Source organism: Typopeltis vanoorti, chromosome 8, assembly GCF_054136105.1.
Source record: "Typopeltis vanoorti isolate ZY-2024b chromosome 8, IOZ_Tvanoo_1.0, whole genome shotgun sequence".
NCBI classification, from domain to species: Eukaryota; Metazoa; Arthropoda; class Arachnida; order Uropygi; family Thelyphonidae; genus Typopeltis; species Typopeltis vanoorti.
In genome coordinates this window covers 34,953,203-34,967,092 of record NC_143556.1, presented here as the reverse complement: position 1 = coordinate 34,967,092, position 13,890 = coordinate 34,953,203, and the positions used below count along the sequence as shown (strand labels likewise).

The 13,890-nt window shown below is 38.1% G+C and overlaps 1 protein-coding gene across 2 annotated transcripts in view; it reads right to left on the bottom strand.

Moving 5' to 3' along the window:
* LOC150103921 (phosphatidylserine lipase ABHD16A) overlaps positions 1-13,890 on the bottom strand; it is a 304,831-nt gene that overhangs the window by 58,697 nt on the left and 232,244 nt on the right. For both annotated transcript variants that reach the window (XM_090396602.1, XM_090396603.1), the window contains one exon: positions 3,267-3,323. In XM_090396602.1, the coding sequence (XP_090252728.1) occupies positions 3,267-3,323 (57 nt within the window). The remainder of the gene's footprint in view (positions 1-3,266; positions 3,324-13,890) is intronic.

Here is a 13,890-nt window from a genome sequence, read left to right as displayed (position 1 = left end):
GATGGCTCTTATTTTATGCATATGATGTTATACTCCTAAATTCAGAGCAAGTCTTCAGAAAGAACTCCTTAGCTAAACTGAATAAATATTGTTAGGAGTTTGGTATGAAAACTGGCAACAAAAAGACAAATGGAGAATAAGCAAAACCATGGAAAACTGCTTCTCATTGGAGAACCTACAGAACAAGAATATTTCTGCTGTTTCGACATCATTTTTAAGGAAGATGACAAATTATATTTGGAAACAGATAATGGAATAACAAAGCTGGTAGAGCAGGGAGCTAGCTGAATATGTTCATATCTAACTACAATAATATTAGTCAAAACACTAAATCAGCATTTATACAAGACTGTGTTCAAGTCAACTTTAACTTATGGATAAGAAAGTTGGGTTAAAAATTAAGCCAGTGAACAGGTGACATCAGTGGCACAATTATATTAAAAATTAGGATATTGACCACCTAATTGGCCATTATGGATCAAATACACATCCTTACATGCTTCGCATACATCATACATTTCAATGTAATATCAATGGTATTACAATTTTAATATGCACTTCACATCCATGATAACTTTGACGTCTTGACTGGTAGTGTGGTTAAAAAATAACATGATACCAAGAAAATGACTCAGAAGATCAAGATACAAGTGGATACGTATTTAATGCCTTTGAAGCATTCTATATTAAAAAAATTTATATAAATTTATACAAAGCATATAAGGATGCTTTGTATCCATCATATATTTCAATGTAATATCAATGGTATTACAATTTTAATATGCACTTCGCATCCATGATAACCTTGACGTCTATAGACATCTTGGCCGGTAGTGTGGTTAAACAATAACATGATATCATTAGAATAACATGATACCAAGAAAATGACCCAGAAGACCAAGACAGAAGTGGATACTGATGTATTTAATGCCTTTGAAGACTAAAACGGAAGTTCTGAAATAATGGAGACTTGACTAAGAAAACTGTTGATAAGAAACTAATAATGATGTTATCATAATCATGTAGTGCTATCATAGAATTTTGTGCATCATTTGAGGTACAGAGGAGGATTTTGAAGAGATGCAATATGTGTGTAGGAGCTGCTTAAGGGTCAAAGCTGTATAACTGAGAGGAGACCTCCACATAGCCTTTGAAGGAATGCAGAGAACCAGCCAGGGCTTCTGACCTAATGTTCAATCCTCACCTTCTCGTGGTGCACCCTGTTAGGTATAATGAACAAGGATGAGTTGGCAATTTGGGATTTAACTGACCAAATTGTATTCTTATAGTATTTATGACAGAATTTCATGCCAGCCGGGGCATTGCCCAGAATAAACAAGGTCCCTGTTGTTTTTGCCCAGGAACCAGGGCGAACAGCAAAAAGTCAGCTACTGGAGCAAATTCTGAAACACACCCCCAATTCAACATCATTAGAGTTCAAGATTGGTACTATCAACATAAGAAGCCTGAATGGCAAAGAAATGGCGCTAGCTGAGGAATTGGATAAGTACCAGATCGATATAATAGGAGTGACTAAAACAAAAAAGACAAAATTGGTGAGATCTTTCACCACACTTCTCACCATATGCAGCTTTCTTCCTGCTATCTGCCAATTCAATAGTGCCTCCCTTTGTTTCACTACAGCTTCTTCGCACTCTCTATTAAACCATGCCTTTCTTCTTCTCTTTCCCACAGTCCTCGAGGCAGCAGATGCGACCGTATTTTGATGATATCCCGCATCCTATCTGGATCATCCTCCTCCTCCTCCTGTAGCTCCTCAAAGTGGTTCTACAGCTCTAACTAGAAAGTCACCTGCCTTCCGCTGTTTTCGACTTGTCCAGGTCCCATACAGGTCGTGTGGTAGGACATGAAGGCTTCTGGACCGCAATTCTGTGCCTGAAATCGTAGGCTACCAAGTAGCCTACGATTTCAGGCACAGAATTGCTATCTTGATATTAATAATGTGGTTGCTATCTCCGTCTGCTCCCCTAAAACTCCTCACGTCCGAGATGGAGCTGTGGTGATGCCAATACACTAGTGCATGTCTCTTTGGTTAGCTGTTCTACCATCCGGCAATCTCCAGGTCTGCTTGTGGCATCTTTGTGTGCGAATATAGTGCTCTTTACAAAGCATCCTGTGGCTGAGGCGAAACTCGCAGGTCGGGTCCCATTATCATTGCACTCCTCGTGTAGACTCTCACTTCCCACGAAAGGGCACCACACATGTTCTCTCCCCAGCTTTGCATTGAAATCTCTAGCTTGACGTCATAAGACGGTAGATTAACATAAGTGTGCTCAATCACCTCGTAGAAACAATCTTTGGCTTCCTCCGAGCTCTCTTCCATAGGCGCATAACAGTTCACAATAGACACATTTTGAAAAGGTCCCTTAACTCTAATAGTGCACAGCCGATTGTTCACAGATTTAAAATCTAAAATATTACACAGAAATTTATCACTAACTAAAAACGCAATTCCAAGGACTCTTCGTCCTCCGTCGTCACCACTATAGAATAGCATGTACCCCTGATTACGGGTCGAGCTATGGCCCGGCCAATGCACCTCTTGTACAGCACAAAGTCCAATTTTATACTGTCGTAAGACATTCATCACATTAAAAAGAACACCTTCTTTCATCAAACTGCATATATTCCAGGTCCCAAAATGATTAGTAATCATTGTTGCAAAGCCGTCCGAGTTATGAGGCTTCTGTGGTATTTGTTTTGTAACTAGAGGCTTTTTTACAGGAGGGGTGGTTGGCCCCTTGCTAACCCTCCCCATTTCTCTGGGCTTGGGACCAGCAAGGCTTCGACGGTGTCTTTTCTCAACTCCTCCACCTTGGCTGTATATATTGTATAAAACTTAATACTTACTATATGAATCTGACTGGTTACTAGTTAATGTGAGAGTTTTCAGGAACTGAACTTTATAGTTAGGATTTAATGTCATTTTCAATTTACAAAATAAATCAAAGATTAGTGATAGCATTTATTATTGGGAAGTGTACATTCAATTAACTGTACTGTTAATAACTTACTTCCTAACAGATCTGTTGTGACAAATATAACAGATAACCAAAAGATTATTTTGTTTGTGTGTTGTGTCACATGCATCTTTGTTTCTGATAGCTATCAGTTTCCCATTTAAAACCACACAAGGCAAAGTATTTGAAGTTTTCATAAAATGCAAACAAGTTTTTTCTTTAATTTCTAAAAACTGTAAATGAAAGTTAAATAAATGAAAGCTGAAGTATTATATAAATACTTACTGAGTAGAAATAACTTCATCACGAGTTCTTCGAATTAGTAGAACTGGTCCTGGATATCTGTTTAAGTTCATAAATTATTAATAATAATAGGCTACAATCCATAATTATTTCATATATTAAAAACAAACAAACAGGGTTAGAGGCAACAGAAATCGATTGGTATATTACAAATGATACAAGGGATCTGAAGTGGCTTGAAAAGTACTACGTTTGGTTTCAAAAATAGGGCTCCTGGATTATTTAAAACCCTTAGTGCAGCAAGAATAGCAGTGTACTATAGGCTTATAGCATATTTTGTGTAGGTAGGATTCGCATAAAAAACTTGACATCCTCTGGCACTACAGTGGTAACAAATGGAATGACATCTCTATAACATCTACTCCTTTCTGTGGGATGATTCTTTAAAAGCGGTTCCCACCCCATGGAAGGTTTATTTGTAAACCTATAGTACATTTGTACCATGGGTGGAGTATGATTTCCCCACCCCTTATTTTTATTGATTTTTTTTTTTTTTTGCATTTTTATTATTTTTTTTCCACAGTCCAGAAACCCAGCTCAAGGGACCAAACATGGAACTTTCTCGAGCCATTTCAAGCCTACATCTGCTCTAAATGAATAACTGAATCCTACTGAAATAAAAGTCTTCATCCCAATTCTATTCAAAAGTCCAGCCCACTATCCAAATGCTCAACTAGTGTAACAAGGAGTCCATGGGAAAAAAAATTGGCACGTTCATAAGTGGCATAAAACCAACAACTTCACCACACTGAAACAGTTTGTAATAGTGGATGGTTTGCCATAGTCTTTTAACACATGTTATAGCCATGGGGTGGAACTTTTAGTAGTTTGTTATAATGAGAGTTAACTGTATAAAACAAGAGTTCATGTTATTTTCAGTTATTCATAATCTACAAAGAAAGATATTATCTTTCTTATCTTAAGAAATATTATTATTATCTTAAGAAAGAAACTAGCATTACAGGTGATATAGTTACTGCATATTACAGTGCAACAGTTGAAAAAATACTATCATCAAATTCAAATCCTTTGAAAAGAATATGCACAAAAAAAATTGCCTTCTGGTTCCTCACTGGGGGAGGTCGATCCTTCTCCACATTCATGATGCTGCCACAGAGCACTATTATAATTTTACCCAAATGCAAGGATGGATGACCTGCAGGCATCATTCTTCTCCTTCAACTCTAGCATAAATGAACAAGGCAAAGTACTCTGCCCCCTCCCCTCCACACAAACACTTAACAAGAACAGCAACTGCATACCTCTTATGGACTTGCCAGAAAGCTGTCAGAAGTATTCTAAATAGGGTGGATCTTTTGTACCAACATCTTTTGTCCTATTAATATCTCCTTTCCACAACTGTGCTTAAAACTTGTGTTTTAGAATTAATACCTACCCTAAATTTCCTTTACCGTTTTTCATATTCATCTGCCATCTATCCAACAGCATTGAAACAAGCCTATATTAAACAGCCATTCCAAAGTCAATCCACCATCAAGTTACTGTTCCACTGTTCTCAAAAATAATGGAATAGGTCATCAACAGTCAACTTCTTCAGCACCTGAAGTTCACAAAAATGGATTCTGCTACTCTTGATCCACAATGGAGTTTCTTGTCAACATCATTACCCTCTTTGAACATAAGCTATGGAGAGGTTTAGTGATGTGTCATAATTTTTGACATTTCCAGAACAAATGATTGCGTCTAGCACAAAGTTCTAAATTACAAATTATGTAATTTAGAACTTTGTGCTAGACCCAATCAATTTATGCTATGGCACGGCATTCATTTTTTGCAATTGAATTATCAATTTCTTCTGTGGCTTCACTTTATCATATTTCTCCATCAATGTCAAGTAGAGTGAGGACAATCTTGGAAATTTCAATTCCACCAAAACACAATCATTTTTTTTATATCATGCAAGAAAGACCACATATCCCCCCCCCCCTCACTTTCCATAATACCGAGATCATCACGCAAAATGAAATCTCTTTTTTGGGCCGACTTACACATTTAGCATTTCCACAGTCTCTTTTAATTTCCAAAAAAATTAGCAATTCTTTCTCACACACATGTGTATGCGCGCGCGCGCGCGCACACACACACACACACACACGTGTTCTACTTATTTTCTCATAGACATTCTCTTTCTGCCTCTTCTAAAGATATTTTTGTACATCAGGCCTATTAAAATGGATGCCACTATTCCTCTGCTTTCCTTTAAGTCTGTAAACACTGAATTTCCACTTCTTTTTTTTTTGGAGGGAGGGGGGGAGTTGAAGGTAGCATCCTGCTGAAGAAATGGAGATTTCTGTAGATAAAATCCGGTCTTGGTAGTTGTTCATCTGTTATTTGGCAGTTCAATTCACAACACCAATGAATATATTTATTTAGCTGATAATATTTTGCTGGTATTAGATCTAATAATGGCATACATCAAAAGTGGGATATAAGATCTGCCTTCCATGACAACCAGCAACACATTAATGACAGACTTACATCACAATCAGCTCTGATATATCACTATACTATTAATTGTTAATGTACTAATACTAGAAACCATTGATCTCAGGCATATCTGAGTTATTTAAATTTATAGTATACTTATTTCAACATGAAAAGGAAAAACATACAAGTGGATGGGGACAGCAATGGGTTCCACCTCTAGCTGATTTCTGCATGGAACACTTGAAGAACCTAGCATCAAACACAGCTACACTAAAACTAGTAGCCTGACTGCATTATGTAGATAATGTATTTGCTATTTGGTGCCATGACCGGGACACATTATATACATTTTTAGTGCATTCAAAAATAGTCAATATTTCATAATAGAAAGAGAATCATCTGTCTGCTCCTCCCAGATACAGAAGTCACACAACTTGTAAATAATTTATATTAGACCATCACAATGATGGTCTCCTACATTTTTGTCAATGTGATGCAACCGAATTTGTTTAGGTGTGGAAAATTTTGTACAGCTGTCACAGATTTGAGGAACAGATTCAATGATGGACATATTTTGTTCTTATGTAAAATACCACATGGATTTAACTTATGTAAATATTTTATTAGCATAAAATTTTTGCCCTGGTATCAAGGGCATCTTCAGTATAACTTTCAAATTAAACAGCAAGAACAGAAACTGGTAGATTAAACAACGAATCCTTATTTTATTATATCTTATGTTAAAAATCAAAAGAATAATCAAATTACTTAGATCTGTTGGCCTACAAGTATCCTTCTGCCTTATTAACAAAATATATACTTATCTAGACTTTCTAGGCTCAGCTAAAGATAAGCTTCTGCCTTTGACCCATCATGGAATGAACTGAATTCCTAGTCAGTGCAGATTATCATAATTTGGTGCAACAGGTATATAGGCAGCTGTGCATCATGCTGAACATTTAGACTACATTAAGTTCCACAAGCCAAGACTTGGGACATTGCTATCACCACCAGACATTGAATCCTTTGGAAGAAAATTAAGGTTCTCCACAAAAGTGGTTATCTCTTAGAATATCTTTACAAAGAAAATTGTGAAACCTTGCTATATCAACTGAAGCTAAATAGAAGTGATGGAATTAAGTTATCCCTCTCACAGCAAATAGTTCTTCACAAGTTCCAGAATTAATTTAATTTTTATTATAATCATTTATTATTATATGTTTTTTTTAATCTCCTGTTAAAGCTATTTTTATTAGAATTTCAATGTATTTTGACAATGACACTCTATTGTCATGTATGTGCTTTTCATTGTTGTCATGGCAATGAAAATTTTATGCCAATAAAATATTTACCTAAATTAAATCTGTATTAGGTTTTGTTTTTACTAATTATCATGTCTTGCATTCCTATTCATCAAGATAACTCTTCTAGGCAGATATTAGCTGTTCTTCCAGTTTATTCAAACTATTTAAGTTAGCAGGAGCATGGGATACTGTAGACATTAGGATGATCAAGGGTAGCTAATATTTAGAATGGCCTGAAGGCAGTCTCTAAGTTATATTTTTAAGACTGCATACAATTTTACAAGACCATAACACCACTCCACAAAAAATTCACATCTGATTTGCTACAACTGGGGTGTCTCAGAAAAAACTGTATGCATTCTAAAAAGATATAACACACAGACCGACCTTTGGACCATAGCAAAAATCAGCTAAGCTTATCAATTTGCTAAAGATACATTTCACCTTCTTGATCATCCTGGTCTCTACAATATCCCCTACTCCTGCTAACTTAAATACTTGGAAAAAAATTGCAAGAACAGCTAGTATCTGCCTAGAAGGAACATAGAAAATATGCCAATCATCTGCATTACAGTTGTTTAGAGATGGCACATGCCATGGATACAAATTACTGGATGCAATGAAAAATCACTCTCTTATAGAGAAACAGACACAAATCAGACTGTTTCTAGAATTTGCCACAGCACTATAAAATTCTCCATACCTAAACAAATTTGGCTGAATCACATTGCCAAAAATCTGGAGACCATCACTGTAAGACTGTCAGAAAGATCCACCACCACACCTATAAAGTGCACTAAGACTGCAGGAGCCAGCCTTTTGAAATCAGTCTGCTGATGTGCCTACATGCACATGTTTAGTATTTCTTTGTGCGAATGAAGAAGCATTATAATCTAATTAGCTAAATAAAGTTAATTAATTATTATTTTTAGATGTGCGTTTTTCTCCATTATTTTCACATCCAATTTATGGCATAAATTGGATGTGAAAATCTGCCCGAGAAGAGAACTAATCTTGAATGGAGATACAGATATTATCAAAAGTAAGGAGTGGAGCAGGATCATTTTGCTAGGTAATAAAATTGTGTTTTGATAGCACTGATATTCTAAAATATAGTAAAAATCTATGAGGGCTAATAAGTTATAAAAAATGATGTGGGATAAACTCATAGATTTAATTAGAAGAATTTAACACATGCCATCCACTTGCCATCCACTGGCTAACAGCATCATCAGGCATATGCGAACAAAATCTGAACATACTAGCAAAAAACTTCTAACAGCCATTAAAAAACAATGTAAACCATTGCTAAACAATCGCTAATCACAAGTCACTTGATATATCATGCACGGTGTGTACATCGTTAGGTAATGCTTGACATAAATACATAAAGGCCTTTTTAGTTGAATAAACATAAAGACTTTCCAAATATCATTAAGAATAAGGAACTTTAAGGTACCTTGTGAACAAATCTTCAGAAGATTTTTTTGAACATTCCTACATTCATTTTACGACAGCATTTCATTTGACAGATTTTGGGAAACAAAGATGGGATGTAGAATTTACGTTTGGTGGGGATATATCATTGGAGGTCGAGGAAATAAGAGATCTTGAGGTGATGCAAGGATCTAAAATTTAGAGGACACATTGCCAAAATTGTGAGGACAACATAACAAATTCTGGGAAAACCAAATGACAGATTTGGTCATTTGGTTTTCAAAAGGATGAAGAGATGTTGCAAAGATCCACAGATGACTGACTAAGGCAGTTTCTCTTTTTTGGGATGTCGAATATGAGGAAAAGTCGAGAAGATGCAATCTACAGAGTATAGTGGATAGAAGAAGAGGAGTGATATGATAGACCTATAAGTTAGTAAGGGGTTGTTTATAGGATCAATGTTGAATAGGTGTTTCATAAAATGGTGGAGAGATCAGGAGAGAACAAGCAGTCATCCCTGGAATCTGTATAACGAGAGTGTGAACAGGAGAGTGAGAAGCAAGTTTTTTTGTACATAGTTGTGAATAATTGAGGATAATCTATATATGTGAATATATATGTGAATATGTGAATAATCTATGCCCTGCTTGAGAGTGTGGTGTCTGCAGAGAATTTGAATGTGCTCAAGGTGCAGTATAATGACTATGTTTATGCCAAAGGGACATTCTAGATGAGTCTTTGACTCCATGGGATATTAGGGTAATAATAATTCACTAAGTTATCTTCAAATCTACAGAGAATAGTGAGGTGTGTATTTAAGACAGTGGTTATGGAAATTCTTGAAGCTTGAATCATTTGAGTACTAAAATCAGAAAATTATGAATAGGATTTGATGTTAGACAGGGAGAGAGTCAATGATATATAGGAAACAGTGTGGGTAAGAGTACAGAATTCTGGGATACGTCCTCTCATCAGATTTCTTCATCAGTGAAATCTGATGAGAGGAAGCAAACCATCCACCATACACCTAATGAGTGAATGACCAAAGAGGAAGTTTGCAATCCTAACACCACAAAGGGCAAGAGAGAAACCATAAAATGGTAGCTTGTCAGGAAGGTCTGAATGACAGACATTATCAGATGCCTTGAAAGTATAAAAAACAAGTACACGAGTTTCTTCAAATCCCTCTCTATGGCCTATGTCAAAACGTGGACCATGGGCAAGATTAACAAGGAATTGGCTTGCTATGATACAATTTTAAAATTATTGTCTGATACAATTTTAAAATGATTTCCATTAATAATCAACTGTTAGTGTCTGTGTAGTGTTACGAATTATCTGTGCTCTGATGATGCTGGGTATAAAACATGGAATATTAGCAGCTAAATAAATAAATATATTTATTTGTTTCTCTGGTATTGTTAATTAAACTGCAAAATTACAGATGAAAAGCATGGACATTATACAGCTGAAGAGAATGTTATCATTGGGAGGGAGGGGTGATAATATTATGGACAAATTACTTTAGGACAGTGGTGGCGAACCTTTTTTTTTTTGAGCGCTTGCCAAAAATTTACAAATTGAGTTGCTGATGTGCTGTGCAGTTTTCAATAAAGGAAAATTAATAGCAAATTAATCTAACTTAATTAATTAATTTATTTATAAATTTATAATATTTATTTATAATTTTATAAATAATATTTATTTATATATAAATTTATATTATTCAGTGTAAAATTGATTCTTCCTCAAGGGCTCACTTTAGTGAGTACGGGCATGGCAAACCCGAGGTACCTGATGCTGGACCATGCCTTACTTCATGTAATATATATCTGTTATATTATTCTGTAGACTGGTCACTTCTCTTCTTTCTCCTCTCCTTGCTCCTTCCCCCTGATGCTATTAGAGTATTCGAGGGCTAGGGGTGAGTCTTTCCTATCTTGCTAAGTCATTTCGTCTTATGCAGCCACCGAAGGAGGCAAGCTAGCCTCAATAGGTGCCGGTCCCAAGCCCGGATAAACGCGAGGGTTGATGTCAGGAAGGGCATCCGGTCGGAAAACTTCAGTGCCAACTCAAACTATGATTATGAGTCGAAGGGAAAATGATATAAGGGCTAGGGCGTACCCCTTAAGCGACGCGCAGCCACATTGCCCTACAGCTGTGAGAAGTGGACGAGGGCTACCGCATCAAGGGCGGGTGCAGTTAAAGAAGCGAGCCCAGCAGGTGGAGAGGATGTTGTGAGTGGGAACACTGAATGTTGGAAGCATGACTGGAAGGGGAAGAGAGGTGGCAGACATGATGAGGAAGAGGAAGTTGGACATTTTATGTGTGCAGGAGACAAGGTGGAAAGGGGGAAAGGCAAAGGAACTGGGAGATGGGTATAAATTGTTCTACTCTGGAGCGAATAACGAGGGAAGAAATGGTGTAGGAATTGTGGTGTGTGGCAGAATGAAGGGTGAGGTACTGAACGTGGGTAGAAGGAATGACAGGATCATGCGAATGAAATTGGGTCTTGGAGAAGAGCGGGTGGTCGTATTATGTGTATATGCCCCGCAAGTGGGTTGTACAGCAGAGGAAAAAGATGAGTTCTGGAACATGTTAGATGAAGAAATGAAGGAATTGGAAGAAAATGAGATAGTGATTGTCGGAGGAGACTTGAACGGGCACATAGGAAGACAGAATAGAGACTGTGAAAAGGAGCATGGTGGTCATGGAGTGGGAATGATGAACCAGGAAGGAGAGAGGGTTGTGGACTTTGCAGTAGCGTTTGATCTGGCAATTGTGAACTCGTTTTTCTTCAAGAGGGAAGAACATTTGATAACATTTAGAAGTGGTAACAACAGCTCACAAATTGACTACATTTTGACTAGAAGAAAACATCTTAAGGTTGTGACAAATTGTAAAGTAATTCCAACAGATCAAGTAGCACAACAACACCGACTGCTGTGCGCAGACTTTAAAATAAGATCGAAGATAAGAACTTCTGGTTGCCATGGGATGAAGACAATTAAGTGGTTTTGCTTAAAAGAGGAGAGTGTGAGGAATCGTTTTAGGGAGAGAGTGTTAGAGAGGATTTTGGATGGACTGGAAAGTGTACAAGATTGGTGGAAACATAATTCAAAAGTAATCCTGAGCTGTGCAATCGAGGTGCTTGGTGAGACATCTGGAAAGATTAGAGAGCAGAAGGAGGGTTGGTGGTGGAATAATGATGTACAAGTGGCAGTGACAGCTAAGAGGAAGGCAAAGCAGAAGTGGGATGAGTCAAGAGTGGAAGAGGACAGAGAGGTGTACAAAGAGAGAAAGCAAGAAGCCAAGAGAGTTGTGGCACAGGCGAAGGCCATGGCATATCAAGATCTGTATGATCAATTAGAAACAGGAAGGACAGAGAAAAATTTACCAACTAGTGAAATGTAGAAATAAAGCAGCTAAGGACATCTTACATGTGAGGCAGATCAAGGGAAGCTGAGGGAAGAGTATTATGGAGGGATGTGGACATAAGAAACAGATGGAAAATATACTTTGAGGGACTTTTGAATGAGGAAAATGCAAGGACTCACAGAGGAGATGGGAAGCCTTCTGAGGGGATGGTGCAGAACATCAGTAGAATGGAAGTGACAGAGGCCATGAAGAGGATGAGGAATGGAAAAGCAGTGGGGCCCGACAGAATTCCAGTGGAGGCATGGACTGCACTGGGGGAAGAGGGAATTGACCTGCTGTGGGACCAGTTCATGAAAGTTTGCCAACAGGAAAATACACCCGAGGAATGGAGGGAGAGTACTCTTGTTCCCATCTACAAGGGTAAAGGGGATGCACAAGACTGTAAAAATTACAGAGGAATAAAGTTGATGTCCCACACAATGAAGATCCTAGAAAGGGTTCTTGATGGTAGATTGAGGAAGGAGGTGGAGATTGCAAAGGAACAATTTGGCTTCATGCCTGGTAGATCAACAACAGATGCTATCTTTGGGTTACGACAGATGATGGAAAAATATCGAGAGAAACAAAGGGAGCTACATCTGGTATTTATTGATCTGGAGAAAGCATACGATAGAGTGCCAAGGCAAGAAGTCTGGAGGTGTCTGAGGGAGAAGAAGGTGCCGGAGAAATATGTCAGGTTGGTGCAGGAAATGTACAGAAATGCGAAGACAAGTGTTCGGACCTGTTTGGGACAGACAGAAAGTTTTCAAGTAACAGTTGGTTTGCATCAAGGGTCAGCATTAAGTCCGTTTCTGTTTAATATTGTGATGGAGGTGGTAAAAGAGGAGGTGAGAGAAGATGCACCTTGGACAATGTTGTATGCAGATGACATCTTGCTGTGTGTAGATTCAAGAGAAGAAGCGGAAACTAAACTGGAAAGATGGAGAAAAGTACTGGAAGAGAGAGGTATGAGACTGAGCAGAAGTAAGACAGAGTATGTGTTGCGCAGTGGGCGGTGGCCAGGAGACAGATCTGGAGCTGGAAGGAAATGTCATCAGGAAGGTGAGAGACTTTAGATACTTAGGTTCAACAGTGGAAGAAGATGGAGGAGCTGAGAAGGAAGTGGGATACAGGATACAAGCGGGTTGGAGGAACTGGAGGGAGATGGCCGGAGTGTTATGCGATAAGAGGGTGTCGATCAATCTGAAAGGCAAAATTTATAGGACAGTAGTGAGGCCAGCTATGACATATAATATAGAAACAGTGGCCCTGAGGAAAAAATAACATCAGCAGGATGGAAGTAGCAGAGATGAGAATGCTTAGGTGGATGTGCGGTGTGACCAGAAAGGATCATCTGAGAAATGACTATGTCAGGGGGAACAGTGAAAGTTACGAACTTAGGAGTGAAAATACAGGAGGCAAGGTTGAGATGGTTTGGTCATGTGATGAGGAGGGAGGACGAATATGTGGGAAGAAGGGTCATGCAGATGGATGTGCAAGGAAGGCGGAAGCGTGGGCGGCCAAAGAAGAGATGGAGGGAGCTGGTACAAGAGGACTTGAAGATGAAGAACTTGGATGTGGTAACAGCCCAAGACAGGAAGGTGTGGAGGAGACTCATAACAAACAGTGACCCCACTTAAGTGGGAGAAGCTGCAGAAGAAGAAGAAGAGTGGTAGTGAGAAAAATATTTATGCATCGTAACTCACCATCGAAGTTAGCTGAGCAGGATCCTCATGTCAGCAGAAGGATGTCAACTTGGCGGCGAAACGCTTATCATATTTACTCGAAAATAACTCGCCCTCGAGTATAACTGGCACCCCTGATTTTACTTTATGAAAAATGACATTAAAAATATTGCATATGCCTCGCACACGAAAAATGTTTAAACATGTTCATTGCCATTATACTGCAGATGCAAGAAAAACAAGTCCTGTAGTTTTATTGTATCCCTGAATAAGGTACAGAGGCTTTTGCAGTCTGTGATATATTTCTCAACAAAT